We start from the raw sequence: 20,642 nt of genomic DNA on the forward strand, positions 1-20,642 counted from the left end.
CCAGCTGTACAACGGGAATGAATGCCGCCTTTCCATGGCACAGAAAGGTGCACCCAGGACAAAACAGACTTGAGTTCATGTTTATTGAATTCATACAAGGTTCCCTTCAGTGCTCTGTAAGTGATTCCATGTGTATGTAACTTCTAATTCCTTCAGGCAGAAAACAGATTTGCACTCAGCTGCACAGATCTCCTTGATCACGTCTCCTCTGGTGCGAGCTGACACCACATCGCTGGAGATGTTTAAGAAGTGTCAGAATAAAGAACTGGCCTGATGCTGAGATAATTGTGTTACAACATAAAGCAGTTATCAAACAAGAAGCTACTGAGACAAACAGCATCACTCACCACTGACTGGAGCTTTATGTGAGAGCATAAGAATTCAATATTTCTTTACCCCATTTCTGACACTTTACCTTTTCAAAAATGAGTTCTCACCCAAGGGGCGGAGAACTGGGAGAACAAAACACTGCTGATAGAATAAAATAAGCTGGGAAGCCAGAGACTTCTGCAGCACTACAGGGAGAAAACCAGTCTGTGAAACAGCAAAGCCACGAATGGATCCCAAATCTTCATTATGATCAAGGCAACTGTATGCCAGGAGCCACAAAAACATACAAGACTCAGCAGCAAACATATGACATACTTTCAGGCAAAACAAAACTAGGAGGCACTAAAATCAGGAAGAGGAAACCAGCCATGAAGGCAAGATAAAGAAAATCCTGAAAATCCTCTGAGCTGTACAGTGGCACAGCTCCAAGGGAACTGCTGGATGGATCCACTGAGGTTTGCCTCTACCTAGCCTGCTGCTTTGCCATCCTCTTCTTCACTCCACTCTTCCTTCCTTATGGAAAGCTGTTCTTTAAAACAGGATGTGGACTAAAGACATGCCCAAATTTCAGGCATGAACTTCTCTTTACCTGCAGTGCTCCGATGAAATCTTCCTTTTCTGTACAAGGACTTTTTAGGGCTTTCTTTACTTTTAATAATGGTTATCTGTCTCTCCAGGGGTCAGGAGGATTATCTAATTATTTTTCAAACAGCTCTTTGAAGACTGAAAGGATTAAATCAATACTATTAGTATAAATACTGAGAAAAGAGAAAAAACCATGAGAGCAGCTAAAACAGACCAGAAAACCAACAGCAGCTGCAGTTCTCAAATAGAGCCTTCCACAGTAAACCTTTCTGCTCATCTTTGAATTCTTTCCTCACCCTCAGTGCTGTAGGATATTGGTACTCAGGGAATGTCTGGGCAATTTGGCCCAGTCAGATTAAATATTTTGGCCTAGGAGTGTTCTTTTCTACCCAAGCTGCCTTATCCTTCACATAAGTGGCTCCTGGATCATGGACAGGGTGTGTTTGCCTTAAGCCTAAGAGATGCAAACCTCCAGTTTGAGGGCTCTGGGCTATTGCTCTGCTGGCCCAAGAAGAGCCTAAGCACTTGCACCCACCATGCTGAGCTCCTTTATCTGGAAAAGGCATCACAGTCACTTTCTTTTGAGAAAATACCTTCATGATGGTTTATCATCCCTGCATCCCCTAATCAACAGCGGATGCAGGGATAGTAAACCATCCGTCACTGCCCAATGGACAGTGCCTCAGCCTGACACAGTATATTTAAACCCTTTTGTGAAAGTTCAGGAGGGCAATGTTGAGCCTCAGTAAAGTCCCACGCAACTTTTTATTCAGAGAGATAAAGGAGCCAGCTGCCCTGCTGCTTCCTTCATCCCAGCCCAGGCAGGCAGGGCTGCTCCTCTCACCCCACAGCACAACCACCTGTGTCAGACACACTGATCCAGGGCTCAAACAAGGCTCTCCATCAGGAAAAACTGCAGCAGCTCTTTAAGCTGTATGTAAACCAGTGTTTAAATGCACTTGAAATGAATAACCCAAACGAGCCCTGCTGCTGCTCTCATCACCTCCCATTTGCTCCCGTACTTTGAGAGGTATTTACATGCCTACAACAAAAGAAAAAGGAAACAAAAGCCTAAATTCCTAATTTAAAAGTAGTCCCACGTGGAATCAAAAAAAACTATTAGAAATGCAAGTCCAAATTTAAACAGGAATCAAATGGAGATTGATACCTGGAGATGAAGTAGAAAGAATTACTTGTATGTAAAGCTTCACTAGATTTAAACCTGGCATATTGTGGCTGCAAACTGGAAGGTTGTAAAGGAATCACAGGACATCCACCAATACCTAGGCCAAGTCTCATCAATTGTGATAATCTCAGTAATATGGGGAAGCAATATATATTCATATCAAGTAATCCAATCCAGCATTTCTGTTCATTTGATATTCTGTTTATATTATATTACCCCCCAAATACATGGCATGTGCACCATGGGCACAGTGAATGTGCTCCCTATCTTCACCAATTTGCAGTTCTCTACTTGTTCTACAAAAGGAGAATTAAAGTATTTATTATTACCTCATTTAGTTTCATTCATAAAGATTCAGAGCATGAAAAAAAATTAATGAAATAGCACCATCACTTAAAGTTATTTTAAAAACCCATCCTGTCCTAATTCAATGAGAGGGGACAATTGATCAATTCAGTTGTCACTTAAAAACCTTCTTTAAAAACACTAATGTTCAAAGATTAACTTCCATGAATTATTAATGCTTCCTGTTTTGAAAATGTGCTGGAACAATTTCATGCATTTCCAGTACTGGAATTCCTCTCTCTGAAAATACATCCTCTCACCACAGTACAAGTTCTCTGAAGCTTTCAGTAATGTTCTAACTCCTGTAACTATATTTTTCCTTTACTGAAACTTGGCTATTCTGCTATTCTGTGTAAACAAGAGTGTAGGAAATAATGAAGACCTGAACAAATTCACCCAGCATGACAAAGTGAGTCAGCAGAGAAGGACAGTGTCTGATCCCCAAACTCCTACAGAATTTCAAACATGGGCTCTGACATCTTTAAAATGCTGGATCAAGAAAGAAGTCCAGTAATTCATCCACATTTTTCCTATAATTGCTGCCAGTTATAATAGGGAATTAGATGTTCAAATATCCTATCAAATTGGTCTTCACAGATCAAATCTTTAGGCTTATCAGCTTTTTTTATATAACTTTTTTCTTTCAGATCTAATGTAAAACACTGCAACAGGAGACCCACTGCTTAACAAGAAGCTTAAAGACACCTCAGAGGATAAATATGAACTAACATTTGCAAGTGGATTAATAATAGTCAAGGAGAGTGTTCCCACTGCAAAAGAGTGCCTTTCTGTTGTGTCTACTCTCCCATTTTAATTATTCTTTGAATAACCAGGGAAAGCAGTGATGTGAATAATGTAATTATTCAGGTTATATCCCAGCAGAAACAGATCATCTTCCACTGGGAAGAGAAGTGATGGCATGTTAAAAATCACAAGAATCATGGAAGTAGCTCTAAAGCAGCTGCTGGAAAATAAAATGAAAAGGAAAGAAACAATTTTGGAATAGCACTGAAAAGGAAATATAAATGAAAAAATAAAGAACAAACAAACTGAAAAGACAAGGGACTGATAAGCTGATATTCCTAATGAGCACAGCTCACATGCAGAAGACAGGAACAAATGAGCTCTAAATCTGGTCTTGCTACCAGCTTCTTGTTTTTAGTTTTTTCTCCAGCCAGTAATTATGAGAGAGAATTCCTCACCTGACTATATTTGGTCTAAATGCCCAGGTTACCACTTCCAGAGGAAATACTTACTGTTATGAACAGATATTATAAGGAAAAGAGCCTACTCCTGCAAGATGCTGCAGCAGATTAATTAGTCAAAGTTTATGATGATCTTGTCATAATCTCTCATACCATCTTTTCATTTGCAGGTGGATTTCTTCACTCCCTGAATAAATCCTAGCCACTTCCTAGAGTCATAAAATTAAACTTTGATGTTGGAAGCAACTCTGAATTACATAGGATGAACCTGGAGTGGCAAGTGTGTGAGACCGTGGCTACTACTGTTAACAAAAAAAAAAAAGAAGAAAAGCTATTTGGAAAGAGATGAGCACAGTTAAACACTGCCTATAAGATAACCTTTATCACAATAGTGAAAGCAAGATTTTTTTTTTTAATGTATTTTTCCTGTTTTGGCACTTGATTTTATTCTGCTTTCTCTTTTTCAGGAAAAAAGAAGAAGATAAAAAATTGAGGTAACTGTCTCAGCACAGCTGAATAAAAAATTCTGCTCTCTCAGAACTTTTTTTCCCTCTATTAAAAAGTAAAATCAATATAAAGCTGTTCCTTGGATAAATGTCACTGGCAAAGCTGCCTGAAGGTATGTACTGAATCACATCAAAACTATTTTTAATAAACTCCCAAGTCAACCTGCAAACCTAATTCAAATTCAGTTACATTTGCCTTTAACACCTAGATGTCCCTAGCACTTTATGATAGGTGAAAATGACCTATATTTTATGGACTACACAGAGAAAAATACTTGATTACCTTAAATATGTGGCACTGCAGTAAACGGCAATTTCTGTCAGCTTCATTCAATTTAGTGGGAAAATTGAGAGGTTTGGTCACTTAAGAGGAAAAAAATTGCAACTAAAACAATATTTAGCCATGCTTTTACTTATTTGATAAAAATTTTATTACATTCTACCAATGTCCATCTTTCCTGTATCAAAGTATGCATGATGGAGATATGAAATAGTTCAGGACTGTGGAATAACTTGCTCAGCTGCAACATCTGTATTTATCATCACAGCTTTAAAAGGGCTGTGTAATTGGCCACTGAACTGAGCCAGCTCATTCACACCTCAAGGTTATTCAGGAACAGAGCAAAAAACCACTCACCTGGGAAGGGACCTTAGGACACACATAATCCAAACTTTCTAATCAAAACAAGGACAGTTGCTTCATTATTTGCAAAGTTAGGGTGCTCAATCCCTGCCTTGGTTTATATTTACATATTTGTAAATACATATTGTATTTACATATAGTTGTGTGGCTGCATCCAGTACCCACACAACTAAAAACTAAAAAATGTAAGAAGCGTAGTTATGGAGAGCAAGGCTGCAGCCATGAGCAGATTACACTGTAAATTCTGCAGCTACAAAACCAGCTTATTTCTCAAACAACTAAAATACACATTCATTTGCTTCTGAAAAGCTTTTCCCCCTTCTAAGCTTTAATATTTGCAAATTTTAATTACTCCCATAACAAAACCCTACTAGAACAACTCATCTCCAGGATGCAAGCAGGATTTATTGCAAAATCTCTGCAAGCTGTTAATATCAAATGGCAGTTACATATTGTTTTACAAAACACAGAAAATATTTTGATACTTTCTGGCTGCTTTTGATTAAAACCCTAAATTTATGAGAAAAAAAAATTCTTAATGGAGTAAGAAAATACCCTGTGTTTCAGACGATCAATAACTGACAGGAAAAAACATCTGTCTACTGCTGGATTGTAGCCATTTACCTATGCTGCTGTTATTTAGAATATGTCATACTAATGTAGAATGGATAAAGAAACACCCCTTTGATTCAGGCAGATACAAACCCAGAAAAAGTGGGTGTTTCCTTGCTCCAGTCTATAGATGATGCTGGGGAAAATTCTTCAAAGCATTAGGGATAATAATGATAATTATTAATGCATTGAATAAGGTTAAATTTCCAGAGTACCACAAAACAATGGGAGATGAATTATCTAAAGAAAGCATATCTGCTGCAGCCAAGGGGTGTTGCTGCAAGTGCCATTTGCTTTTCCATATGCAAACCCAGAAATACAGTAGGTGCTGAATGCATAAATACAGAATTATGAAGGCTATTGTTAGTTTCCTATTATACAGATAACTGCAAACTAGCACATTAGGAAAAATTCACAGTCCTGTGAACTTAGACTGGACAGGTAAGGACTGATCAAAACCAAGTCACATTCCCTTTAGGTTCTTACATAAAAGTAAAACAAGGAAAAGCATGTTAAAATACAAAAGGTAATCACCACGAGAAAGTAATTTCTTTTCTTTGGCTCTCTTTGTTCTGTAGCATTGGAACAAAGTGACTTTGATAAAGTCAGGGGATAGGAATTTCTTCAGTAAGGAAAAAAAAGAGCCAAAGAGGCAAAGTCTGCAATTTTCTAGACAAATCATTTGGGAAAAGGAAAAGTGGAACCCAAAACAGGCTATTCCATAATTCCTCCCTTCTCATTGCCTCTAAGACTAGCTCATACATCTTTCTGACTGCAGGGAAAGTCTCCCTGCCATGGGTAAACAACAATTTGGAATTGATTTTTCCAGGCAGAGGCCCACAGCAGCACTTCAAAGCATGGGTGCCCTCAGAGTTAGACAGAAATGCTGGAACTGATTAAAGCAGAGCTGAAACACAGACATTTCAGACAAACAGGTGACTCTGCCTCTCCTATTCTTGGGTTGCTGAGAAAAGTTTTCTGAAATATTTGACTCTGCTGAGGAACAAAAGGTTCAGAGACAAGGATAAAAGGCTTTAAAAATCTGCACAAACATACAAGGTCCAACACCTCATATGAAAACAAAATGGTCACAGGTACTGGATGTAACTGAAATGTGACATGACATTAAAAACTCTATTTTTTCTTGTATCCCAGCTCCCCTCAGAGCTGGGAAAAGAGGCAAACACAACAACTATGCTGGCCCAGTATGGCAAGGGAGCTACAGACAGTAAAGGCACAAGCTTAATTTACCTGAGGACACCAGACAGATTGAGGACTTCTTTCCTCTCTCACAAAACACTACCATTAACAAGGTGAGCATGCCCCAGCAACAATAATCTGAGCATCCTGGAGACAGTCTTTGCCACCAGCACTCTGTGGTGAGCAATGCAAGGAAGCAGTGGGGGAAGAAAGACCAAAGGCAAACTTAAATAACAACCTTATGTATTACTTTGAAAGAACTTGGACTGAGTACCCAAGATGAGTATCACAAAGTACGCTGACATGAGAAGCGTAAACATAGTTTACATGAAAACTTATACTAAAGAATTTAAGAAGTATAAGAACCGTATCCTACTTTGATTCCCTAAATGTAAGTGCAAGAATAATTCTCAGGTTCTTCCTTTTAGAACCTTCTCATGTCATTTTTAAAATGCTACAATCCATAGCTTGTTCTTCCTATTATTTTGGCTTCTTTTTCAGCTGTGACTCAATTACCAGAGCTCCACCACAGCTAGAAACCTTCTGATGTCCAATGTGCCAAGCTTTCATTAGGCTTACAAGAAAATAGCAAGATAAATATCCTTCATTTTGCCCTAATGCCTTTCAACTTGATTAGTTCTATTCCCTATAAATCATTAACCCATCTGCCTGACACCAATCCCAGTCAGATTACAAGCTTGGAGTGCACAAACACTGCACATCTGGCAAAGCTTCATGCACACAAGCCATCAGATCAGTAGCAATAATAATCACACCCCTTATATGTGTTCATAATGCTCATGGTCATCTGAAGAAGAGAAAGCTCTTAAGGGAGATATAAACCCAAATGCCCTTTTTGTTCTAGGAAAATCCCAACCATTTAGTGTGTGTGCCCAAGGCATAAATGCTTCCCAGAGCTCCCATGGGGACAGTGCAGCTTTGCATTAGTCTCAGTGGAGGCCCGTGCTCATAAAGCATAACAAAGCCCTTGCACAATCCCACTGGAGCACTGGCATTCACTGCCCTAAACTAAAATGTAAACACAAATGAAAAAAAGTAGAACTCGGTCATATACCAGAGCTCTGGAGTTTGGGATTAAGGTTTCAGGGCTTTACCATTTTTGGTTTTGGATTTTTTTGGGGTGGCAGCCTTTATCAAGGGCTCAGCAGGGGATCGTTTTCTGTCCCTGGAACATCTGTTGGCCACTAAAATCCCAATTACACTGAGCTCTTTTCTTGCAGCAGGCAAGGAATTATGCACCACAAGAAGGCAATTGCAGTTTGAGTGAGTGACAGACCAGCAAATGTAAGGGGAGCTGAAGTCACCTCCTCCTGCTTTTATACTTCAACTACAAATGTCAACTCTCCTGAACTGAAGAAGCTACAGCAGAAGCTACAGCACCTTGTTTACTTAACTCGGTTGCTATCTTCTAGACCTCTAAACAGGTATGAAATATTATTAAAAATATGTATACATAAAACAAATAAATATGTGATGGTGTTTGCAGGGGTCTTAGGATGAGGGAAGAGACGAGAATGTTGACTCCATGTTTCAGAAGGCCTGATTTATTATTTTATGATCTATATTATATTAAAACTATACTAAAAGAACAGAAGAAAGGATTTAATCAGAAGGCTGGCTAAGAATAGAAAAGGAATGATAACAAAAGCTTGTGACTGACTGAGACAGTCCAGACAGCTGGGCTGTGATTGGCCATTAATTAGAAACAACCACATGAGCCAATCACAGATCCACCTGCTGCATTCCACAGCCGCAGATAACCATTGTTTACATTTTGTTCCTGAGGCCTCTCAGCTTCTCAGGAGAAAAAATCCTGAGGAAAGGCTTTTTCATAAAACATATCTGTGACATATAAAACATATCTGTAATATAAAAAAAATATTCATACATTTCCTTGTTCTCATGAACCTTGCAAAGGCCACATGTCCAGAAAGCCCAACCAGCCAGCTCTGCTGCCTGCTTTTCAGTGCCAAGCTGCAAACACTGCACTGAAGGGCACTAATTCCCTGTATCACAAGTTAGTTTGAGCCTGCCTCTTAAACAAGAACAGATGCTCAGAGAATCAGATATGACTGCGCCTAAGTGTTTTCCGATATCATTTCCAGCTCCCATAGACACTAAACATGAGATAAATCAACTTAAATCCAACTGACCTGACATCACTTGCAAGGCATTATCCCACTGTGAAACAGCTGATTGATTCCTCTTCTCCATTTCAAAAAGGTAGTGTGAGCTACTGCAACATGCAATGAATGCCACAAAGCTGCTCAGAACAAAAATGACTCTCTGTCCATGAAAAATAGCTGAATTTAGACAAGAAATTTTCTTCACATGTTTCCAGCCTCCTGTAGACTACAGAATAGCTTTCACACCCTATGCTACATAAACCCCTTGCAATAATGTGCATAGTGAAAATATTTCCAAGGTAATTGACTGTTTATTGCAAACTTGGCGATAAAACCACACAGTTTAGACCACTCCCCTCTCCAAGTACGGTGCACCATGCAAAAGTAGGATCTAAATGTTTTACAAAAATAGATCCTCTTGTAAAGACTTCAGGAGTTCCTCCACACACTTTTGACAGAAAATAAAACAAAGGCACTGGAAAATAAATTATGTGTTCACTCAGTCAGGAATAGTAGCTTGGATGACTGGCCTTAATCCACCTACTGAAAATTAATATAAATAAGAAAGGCCAAATTCCTAAACAAAACAAAAGTTAAGGAAGACTGTGTTTCTGTCAAGGAAAACTTAAGAGAAACCCATCCTTGTTTCCAAGAAACAATGGAACAAAATCCAATTTTGCCTGCATAACCAATTGCTTTCTTTTTTTGCATTTCCTTTTCAAATCCAGACATATTGGAGTAGAAATGAGCAGCTGAATAAACTGATATATTTCTCTGTGAAATCTTGTATTTCTATAATCTTTTTTTCCCTACAACATATTTATGGGTTTTGGTGTGAAATCAAACGGATACACGAATAATATCAACAGATTTCACATTCTTTTGAATGGCAGGGAGTTTTAACTTAGGCTGGGCAGACATTTGTGAATGATGACGGGATACAGGAAAAGGAATATGAGGTTTCTGAAGCAGGTTGAAGCCCTTGTAAATGCAGCTATAAAAGTAACCATGCCCCTACCTCTCTACATGAGCACAAAGACTCTCCATCAATCATTCTGTGTCGCCCTGATCCTCTTTGTCCTCAATGCTCTTCTTTAGGGCATGACAAAGAAGAAGGCTGAGATTCTGTGTAATTTAAGTACCTACAACTAGCAATATACTAGTTGGAACATTAAAAACAAACAAAAGATAAAATCTTATACCAGGTTCAGACCTCACAAGAAGGTGTTTTATAATATTACATTTTTTTAAATTTTATTTTTAAATCTTAATAGCCCATCAGATTGAATAACAATCTTGCAATCTTGCAAAATGAATTGTTTATCAAAGCAGATGCTGCTTTCACAATATATTTTGTTTGTACGTCTTTCCTTTGTGTTTTTTTTTTTTTTTTTGAATTCTGAGGGTTTTGTTTAGGTTTTAGGTGTGGCTAACAGTAAAAGGGTCTTCTGGCTTTTTTTGGCCCGAGCTGACCACCACGAATACATCTGCTTAAAAGTAGAGTTCTAAATGTATGCTACACCTTTATATAGAAGAAAGAAAAAAAAATCAACTTTTATTAGGTCTGTTTGCATTATGAAAAGATCTTTAATATAATAACACTTTGGACACTTACAACAATAAATAAGGACTGGCCAGACTGATCACCATAAGATGCCTTAAACCTGGTTAACCTTCACCGCTATTTTCTAGTTCCAAACTTTATATCCAGCTGCCGTTTGTAACCTTACAAGCCCTGTTGTGAGTTGTTCCAGCCCTCCTGCCTTTCAGCAGAGCCCATCCAAAAGGTGCCACATAGAACCAGTGCAATTCCAGTGCAGGAGGGGACCTGTGGGTGACACTGCACTGTAAACTGGGCAGGCTGAGACAGCTCCTGACCTGCAGCACCTCAGGGTAAACTCTGCCATTTCTGCACACATTGCTAAAGCAGGATGAAAGTTTTAATTTTTCTTTTTTTCCCCTAATGGAATAAAGCTTGTCTGTTCGTCCCTCAACACTGAATCACTTTTGGAAGTGTAATTAATCAGGAGCAAGAAACACAGAGAAAATCAGGCTTTAGTAGTTTAACTGTTCATGAATTCATTTGAGTGAATTTATGGGCATCTTCTCCTCTATGATATTTAATGAGTTCAACAAATTCCCTGCAGCAGAAGTCTTTTGAGACACAACGTTATAAAAACATTTCATCCCTGATTTACACAAAAGGGGTGAAAACTGAAGGCAGGCATTTTATACCATTATTGGTTTTCCACAAATAGACATAGGTATTGCATTATACACAATACAAACAAAACTGTTCAAACACTTTCCAAAACTGAAACTCAATCAGCAGAAATGCCACTTATTGGCCTCAACAGAACAGCAGGGGAAATGCTGCCCTGTTCTCCTCATGACTGTGGCCTATTTCTCTAAATTACAGGGCCAAACATCTGCAATAAAGAAGCATCACTATTAATCCCTTGTGCCAGCTGTCCTTACTTTGCTCACACAGGGGCTCAGTGCCCCATGCTATGTAATTCAAATAAAATACATTATGTGAAAGAACAAGAGGGAATAATTTCAGCAGATTACTCTAAGTTGCAACTGAACCTACCTCAGTCCTACCCAAAAACTGTGCCTGATTTCAGTTTCCTCTCACAATCTCTCAGGCTCCCTGAATAACAGCAACATTTTATTTGCAGGTAGCATGTCGTCATAATTTACAGCTGAAGATACTAACTTTGAAAAAAAGAAGGTTCAAGAATATTGTTATATTCTGACCATGTAAATTTGTGTCTCAAGAAACTCAAAAAAATTCTAAACTGAATGGAAGAGGTTTGGCAGACTAGGTATGTGAAACAGATAGAGATTTCGTGAATGACAGGATTTCAGTATCCAGTACAGCATATTGAAAATGTTCCTGTGGTGAAGTGTGCTTTTTATCCTCAGTTCTAAGACATAAAGAATTTGCACAGCTTCTGCACACTTTAAGATATTCTGAGCCATGTATGGTAAGAACTTCAGTATTTTTTCACATCTAAGCTATGTAAATACTCACCTCCTTGGAAATGTAAGCCCTGTGCATCTAGCCAGCAGAGGACTAATTTCTTTTTTCTATTAAGCACATAGAAACTATCATAAATGTACAAGAAATTACTTCTGGGGAGGCATGGAGCCTGCATGCTTCAGCCTTAATCCTCCTGTCTTTAGCCATAAACTGCCAGCTCCACCATTTCAGTGACTTCTTGCTGTTGGTTTGTTGTTAGGAATGTTAGAGAACCCTGGTACTGAGCAAGGTTTCACTAGACACAAAGTAAAAAGGTAAGAAAGGTTTTTTCTTGTAATAATCTAGTCAGAACATTGAAGTCTTATTAAGCTCAGCGTGAGTCTGTCTTGCATTTCAAGTTGCCATCAGCTCTTCCACAACACAGATTCATGAGCAGTTCTGTCTCTTCTCTAACCTCTCCTAGACAGGTAAGAAACAGACCTCAACATCATCATGACAATGCTATGCCCATCAAAATTAATCCTGGTACAGGCTCTGCACTGGTGCTCCCAAGCTGGCCTGAGAGCAGCTGGAACAGCACCAGCACCTCCTCTCCAGCAACAGCCAAGCATTGTTTAATGGCAGGTCATCTTAACATGACATACTGGGGACTCAGAAATGGAAACAGAGTCATAGAATCATAAATGTTGAAGAAGAGCTTTAAGTTCAAACATTAAAGTCCTCATTTATTCCAATTTCCTGCGCATTCACTTAACATGCAGCCAACAGTTGTACCTCCAGTAGGATCAGTTCCTAGGAAACTGAGTTTACCCAGTCACATCCTATCATGAATTTAATTGACTATGTTTATCAAACTAAAAGTACCACAAAAACCCCCAAACAAGTTAAATTTAAGTAAATCACTCACTGAGGCGGAAAAAAAATTAGGCTACATAAGATACAAGAATGCTTTGTGATTTTCTGCAGCTGTTCTCAGCCTTGCTTAGCAAATTAATTTAACACAGAATGTCATTCAGAACTATCTTTAGTCCTTCTTAGTGTTTTAGCACATTATAACAATTAATCATCTTTTATTAATGCATGGGCATTCAAAGATGACCTAAGAACAGTCACATTGTATTGGGTACTGCTAACTCATCTTTTATATTAACATTTACATTATTGTTCTACTTAATACTACACATCCATACTACACAGAGAATTTTAAAAGTGTATTGAGACCTTGATTTTGGAAAAAAAATAAATACAGGCCTAAAGGGAATATGAGAATGTGCAATATTCTCTAGACCACAGAGGTAAATATGTGCATAAGGCTTTGCATAGGATCCACAGCTGCACAGTCATTCTTACAGAAGAGAAATAATATTGGAATTAGATTTAGTGGTGAAATGTCACTGTAAGATATGCAGCTAAATAGGTCAGGTCTGCCTCCCCATTGTGTCCAGGCTTAGAGCTGTCATCTACACCTATATATTTTCATTCAATATTTTTTCCAGGATTCATTGACAGGGCAAATCTAAACCTGCTCTGTCCTAACACATACAGGCATATGTATGTGTTATAGGCACATTTTGCATAAATGAATCTACAGTCACAACCAGCTCTCCCTCAGAGGAGGCTGACTAATAACAATATCTAAAACCAACCAACAGAACAGTGTTTCTTTTCCAGCACTAGTTTTCTTCCTATTAGTTTGCATGCAATTTTTACAGTATGCCCATCACAGCCTAATGCAAACATTTCACAAACACATAACATGTCCTAGTAGTCCCCTTATTTTACAGGTTATGTCCCTTTCTATTAAGCTTGCTTTCATCAATAATCAGGTGGCCTTAGATGCCTTACCAGGGATAGGACAGTCTGACAGCGAAGTTTTACATTTTGTCCAGGTGGCACACTTGCAATTGTTCTCAGGTCTTCCTGGGGAGAGCTGCAGGTCTGGGGAGCACTGCTCAGCACTCGCGGTCTGTCCAAGTTCCACCTCTGTCCCAGTGGAAGACAGCTGCAAAGGAGTTGAACACAGGCAGGGTTAAGGAAGCCTCAGCTGGTCTCAGTTGGGTCACTTAGCTCATTTTGGGATTGTTTACTCCAGTTTTTACCATTCTCCAAGTTAAAACAGCATAGATACCAAGTAGTCCATTTTCTCTCATTAGAGTAGCTGGGTTTTTTTAAACCCTCTGCAGCTTTTCCAAGGTCAGTCCTTTCATGAACTGCCATAGTCTGTTGGATTAAAAAAGCCTGGAGATCACTATGATGCCTTGTGATAGGCAGACACCTGTCAGTGGTAGAGAACATTTCTGTTGCTATGGACCTTTAGGTATAGAGAGCTCTTCAAAAGGCAAATTAACAAGAAATACATTATTCCTTAAACATGCCATTAGACAAGTTTAAGGAGTCCACATCCTGCATCTTCTTTCTGCAGGCTTATGTGAAGACTTTTGTGAAAAGAACTACTCCTCATCTGGAGAAATAAAGAAACTTTCTGAGTAGAGGTAAATTAAAATCACCAAAATATCAGTGTTGAAGTAATCAGGAGAAATTTAAGAGAGGAAATCAATAAAATCTTATCAGCTGCATATCTGTGAGGAGAGGGCACATTAGAAAGATGTATTGCTGTCCACTGTTTAAGAATAATACTGACACTTTAATTTCTACCAAACCCATGAAATTTCATGAGCTGTTTACCAACCTACCTGCCAACTATACATTTCCATGTTTCTCTTTTGCCTTGCTGTCCTGAACAACTGTAGCAGGTCCCATAATCTACAGAGCAGGGGAGGGAGGACAAGGGCAATCAATAGCCTCGAGCTTCTCCCATTTACTCACTCTGCAGGATCCTTAAATGTCACTTGCATGGACGACTTGGCAAAATACACCCTTCAGACCATCACAGGGCACATTTACCTCCAGGTGTCCTTAGGTTCCTACAAAGGCTTGTACTGCATGCCACATCTGATCTAGGATACAAACTTCAAAAGGAGCAAACAGCAAACAGTTGTTTGAGGCCTTCAGGACACCCTTACATGATAGTGAAAAACAGGATTTGTACAAGCAAGAGCCTCTGCATCTTCAAAAAACATTATCAATGATCATACTCTGCTTTCTACACAGTCATGCACAAGTAAGTCATGCACATGCCCTGGTGCCACAAACCACCAGGCAAAGTCAAGAGTAGAAAAGAAGATCAATAACTTTTCCTTTCCTTTTTTTATCCTCCTTACAAGTGATTTTAGATTCTAATATTCCTGATAACAGAGCTATAAAAAACACTGCTGAGGAAGACACCAGTAAATTATCCAATCTATATTGCTGCCTGACAGCAGGATCAACTGTAATTATTTCTGACAGATATTTTCATAACTTGTTCTCCACAATGCAACATGTCCTTGCAATTTACATTACAGTCAGTGGAGAATTCCTGTTTACAAAGAATAAAATCCGTAGCATCAGGAGAACAGTGCTCAACAGTATGCAAGGCTCACAAAGATATGCAAGAATTCACAGCAAATTTATACACCAATTTAATTGCTGGTAGAAAGGTTAATCACGGTTTATGACCACTCCCATGATGTTTTCCTGCATAAAGTCTGAGAATTTTATCTGTTAATGAAGAGCCTGTGTGTTTAGTATCCTCTTGTGTCAGTTGCTCTACACATGCCAAATATCTTAAACAGCCACTGCATTTGAATTACCATAATCTGATGAAACAGGTCTAATCAACCTGATCAGAAGAGCTCAATGAACTTTTATCATTTGCCTGTTTCTTTTACAGTGTGTATTATTATAATTATAGCTCTGTATAATCCAAACAATACCTGAAAGCTGCTCAATTAAAATGGTGCCGGTTGAATTTAAACACAAGTTCCTACCTCAAAGATACACCAGAAGACAAATAAAGTCATATTTGTGGGTTACTAATTGCACATTATTGCAGAACAACCTAGTCTGTAAGTTGTAAAATGGCCCATTCTTCTATGAGACATACATCCATCTGTCATACGTAGAACAGAATTTCCCCCAAATTAATAGCCATGAACTACCAATCAAACAATTCTACTGGGTCGCAGAAAGGGCATAAGCTCTGGACTAATCTTAACATTTCAATGACATTTAGAAGTTAACCCTATCTCATTTAGTAAAATTGTCTTCAGACATAAAGAACGAGGCAGCTGCCAAACTGAGAGCGAAACTTTGAGCATATAGTGCAATGTTTGGGATTTTGGGGGCTTGGGGTTTTTGGTACACAGAGCTTACCTGCAAGCCTTGAATGGTTAGAGAAGATCATCAGAACTTTTTCTAGTCTGGCCAGCATGTGCTGTTCAATAGCTAATCATTCCTGAATAACATTTAATGATGACATAAAAACTAAATCTCTCCTATTGTTAAGCAGGATGCAGTTTATCAGTCAAATGTTGAAAGAGATGTACAAATGAAATTCACAGAAGCAGCAATAATGAATGGGATGTTTAAAAAGCAAGATGGATGCCTCCAACTCTCAATGAGAAAGGCACATTATACCAGTCACAGAAAGATGTTTCCATTTCCAAGACCTTTTAGTGCATTCATACCTAGTCCCAGCTGCATTTCAATGAAGATAAAAATAAAATTATTCGTACACCACACCAGCTTCACAGCAGAAGCACTTCCATTCCTGGGAATGGAAGAGACAACTCCTGAAGCAGAACTTCTCAAAAGACATAACAGAGCCAGCAGGGCACAAAGCAGCTGTTGCTGCTGACAGGATGGAAACTGAACGTGCAGGAATTCTACACTGAGTTGGAAGAGGAGAAGGGGAAAAGGAGAAAAGGTATGTGACCTGTGCAACTCCACAAAATTTATTGCAAGTCTTCCTTAGATAAATTTCAAGGCTCTAATGGGAAGGCCAACACTACCAGCAAAGTTGAGTTCTGTTGCAATTATAAATAATCCTCAGCAAAATAAATGTTTTAATTATTTGCTTAAATCCATAGCACGGTGTAGCCCTCCCAACTTCAGCTGTGTGCTGTCCTCCAAAGGCCATGATCCACTGCCCAGCAGGGTCAGCCTTTCCTCACTTCTCCTATGTCTACTACAGCTATTGCTGACAAGCCTTGGGTATCACAAAGTCCAATGGCATTTGCTGCTTTTCTCAAAGCTTCAGATTAAGAATTTTATCTTTCATTTAAAGGATGTTTCCCTTCCTCATAGTTGCAGAAAGGCAACAAAGAACATATTCAATAGCCTCAGAAGGTCAAAAAAGAATACAAACATTTTTCATTTAAAAATGAATGACCCAGTAATCTCTTGCAACTTCAACTCATGATTTCTGAATACATGAAAAATGAAAGGCAGACCTAGGCATGAACTTATTTAACCAACGTGTGGCCATAAATTCAAATAGTTTCTTGTCTTGAAAAGATGCCTTCCTTTAACACCAGTCTTTAAAGGAAACTCTAGTAATTCCTGCAGCAGGAGGAAAAGCAGGTTCATTGGTGGCTGGTGTCAGTCACTGCTAATGAAGGCTGAATCACCACATAAGAGTTAAGAGTCCAAGCAAAGGTATGCCAGCAGGGTGGAGAATTAATCTGCTGAAAGAAATTTCCACTGACATAAAATTCTGCAGCATTAACTAAGGGTCAGCTTGGTGTTATGCAGAGCCAAAACACAGACCATATCTCATCTACACTGTGACCATGAACACTGCACAGCAAACATTTTTTAAAATTTTGTCAGTGTATCTACTGCAACCCTTATGAATACATACAAGAAAAGTATGTGTGTGGGGGATTTTGTAGTACTGAAATCTTCTTGGCTTAATTTGAGAAAAAGATTGCACATATGAAGGAGCATCTGCAGGGCACTGGCTTACAGGACAGGATTTTTTTCACCAGAAATTGCCCCAGTGTATCAGAGACCCTCTGTAACAAGAGATTTCAATGTATTTGTTTTTATGCAAACATGACCACCGGACACAGAATGCTGAAAAAGTGCAAAGAAAAGACTTGCATAAAAAGCGTAAACCATTTTCAATAGTAAGAATTGACATCCAGTTCCTCTAGACAACTTTTCAGTTGATGCTGCAACAACTGACTAGAATACTACTTGTACACTGTCCATCTAATTGTCCTCCCAAATACTGGCCCAAGAACATACCAACATATTTCAACATATACCAACATAGCCAACATATTTCTTGTCAGCCAGGGCAACAAAGCAGTGTTTTTCAACCACACAGATTGAACTGTGAATATATGCAAAAAATTAACACCACTGAGGGAAATAAGCTCATTACTGTTTCACTGTTTAATTATGATTTCTTTTCCTCATTGCACTACAGATATGGATTCCTGCTGCCACACTTGCCCCTGTTACCTCTCATGTGTACAATAACGTAAGCCCTCTGCAAGAAGTTGCTTCTAATGAATCCAAATCAATCACTGCTCACTGAGGAAACACTGAATGGCACTGACTTGAGATGAAGACTGGAACACTTTTAACAGCTGATAGCTGGGGCAGAAGGGCAAAAGGGAGAGAGACAAAAAGAGAGAGAGAGAGATGGACTCTTTGCTTTCTTTCTATGGCATTGCCTAAACCAGCCTATTTCGAAACACACTGCTGTGAAGCAGTTAGGTACTTCTATCACTATGCAGAGTTTCACAGTAGAATTCTTTTTGTCACAACCATTACATCTGGTAAAATTACTGCAAAGTGGGTGTCAGATATAATTCTGAATTGCTCTGACCTAGAGAAACTATGAAGCACAGGGTAGTGGAGGTTATGCAAGAGCTATTAAGAATAAAAATTGGACAAAATGTTTGGAAGCTATTCTTGACAACATCAATAGGTCATGTTTATAAACCAGTACAAGATTTGAATGCAGTAAAAAATAGAGCTGTAAAAGCTCATTAAATATTGCATTTGGTTTGATTTCTAAGAGGCAATCACATACCTTGGTTTTGGGCTGAAAATGCGTGGTCTGGTTTTGGACAGACAAGTCTTTCTTTTAAAAATAATTCAATCACTTTTCACTAAGGAGAAAAAAATAAGGGAAACTGGGGTGGAGAGGTTAATTTCTGAAAAAAGTGTATTTTACTACATTTCTTTCTTGGGTTGGTTTGTTTGAGGTTTTTAAATGAACTTAAAAAAACAGCATAAACCTTTAAATGAACTTAAAAAGCAGCATAAATCCAAGCATAAACCTTGGATTCCTACATGTGCTCTTGAAAAAGAATGGCCTGACAGACTGAAGGACCTCACCAGAAGTGAGGGCAGAAAAAAAGAATTATTTTTGGTACTGCCTGTCAGCTTCAAAGGGAAGGAAGGAAACCAAGGTCTAAGTACAACGGACTTAGTATCAGAAAAAATATACATGATCCAAAACTTTGATATTGCTTCAGTATTCAAGCTGCCTGAAGTCCTATAGGGCAGGACATGTCATTATCATAGCATAGTCTAAGTCATGAGGTTGATAAAACTTTTTTAGGTTTCCTATACTTCCACACCTGCAAGGCATGCAATTATCTGCTGAGGAAGGAACATGTATCCTTTCTGAGCACCAAAATTCACTCTGTTCCACTAATGAGTCCCTCCTTACAGGCCTGCAGTTGTATTCACAGTCCTAATGACATTGAGTATGGACCACTGTGCCTTTGCACTTCAGGAACATCCCCCCCTTATATTTATATAGACCCTGTAAGTGTCAGAAGTCACAAGTATACAGCCTGGGATAAGCTACAATTCCCTCCAGTTCCTTCAGTTTTTTCTCTCTTTCAACATTCACAACCCAGTCAGCAATAGCCTTATCTTGGAGGAAAACCTCTGTTTAAGTGTTTAAGTATCTTAAGCTGTACTGTACTGAGATTCCTTCATTTCTCCTCACGCGAAATAAGTTATGAACAGGAAAACTACTCCCCTACAGTCAGTTTTATGCAGGAAAATACTGTGAAAATACCTTCTTCTTCAAGAAAGATGATGCCTTAAGGAGAGAGAGCCATCTGATGTATTTAATTACAAATATGAATGTGGCTTTAGATCATGAAAACACCATGACAGGGCCCTGTTTCTCATTTCATGTCAACCCTAGCTCAGTGTTTACCACTGTGACAGACTTTCAAAAGGTTTCACTGTCAGACAGATTGCCTCTGTACTTACAGCACCAGAGTTCTCTTACATCCTTCATCTGAAAATTCAGATTTCAGCTCACACGTGCCCCACATTGATTTCTTGTTCCTCCTGAAACTCATAGCAACACAAAGCAGCAGCACTACTTGCCAGCAATGCAACATCTGGGATTCCCTCAGCTGGCAAAATGCACCACAAATTCTAAGTGTAATTCACATAAAGAAAAGCTCAGGTGTGTACAGATTCATTATTATGCAGCAGTCCTTGCAAGCATGTGTCTTTGCATAGTTACTCAGATTTCTGTAACTGTGGCAAGTGTATGCAATCCCATATACGGATTCCATCGACCTTCTCTGAAGTGCTCTTCAGCACTGGTTTTCAGAGGAGTTATATTCAAGGAGCTCACAGAATGAACAGCCAGGAGATACTGATGCCTTTGCAAGAACCTCCAACATCCACTCGTCACCAGCTTCAGACAGGGAAGGCTAAAAATGACACCATTCAGAGACTGGACTCATATGCAATTGTTCCCTGAAGTAAACTTCAGAGGCTCCAGCTCTGGAATACCATCAGTCTCAGCAGCACAGTGATGGTATGTTGAAAAACATATCCATGAAATTCTCCTTTCTTTACCTATTGTGCACAATCAATTATAAGGAGGCCTACAGGCAGGCTGAAATAACTACTGTAATTGGCTCAATGGCATTCCCATAAATAAACATATTAGAAAGGCACTCTGAAAATTTACTGAGGTACACAGGAAGAATTCAGTTAGCATTTTTTCTCAGATTTGTAGG

At 38.8% G+C, this 20,642-nt stretch overlaps 1 protein-coding gene across 5 annotated transcripts in view; it reads right to left on the reverse strand.

Annotated features, from left to right (window-relative positions):
• The window catches only part of MAPK10 (mitogen-activated protein kinase 10), a 145,705-nt gene that overhangs the window by 81,911 nt on the left and 43,152 nt on the right, over positions 1-20,642 (reverse strand). For all 5 annotated transcript variants that reach the window (XM_074540826.1, XM_005485328.4, XM_074540827.1 and 2 more), the window contains one exon: positions 13,591-13,747. Coding sequence is in view for 3 of the 5 variants with exons in the window: in XM_005485328.4 (XP_005485385.1) it covers positions 13,591-13,747 (157 nt within the window). In the remaining 2 variants the exon portion in view is untranslated. The remainder of the gene's footprint in view (positions 1-13,590; positions 13,748-20,642) is intronic.

This window comes from Zonotrichia albicollis, chromosome 5 (genome assembly GCF_047830755.1).
Source record: "Zonotrichia albicollis isolate bZonAlb1 chromosome 5, bZonAlb1.hap1, whole genome shotgun sequence".
Lineage (NCBI taxonomy): Eukaryota > Metazoa > Chordata > Aves > Passeriformes > Passerellidae > Zonotrichia > Zonotrichia albicollis.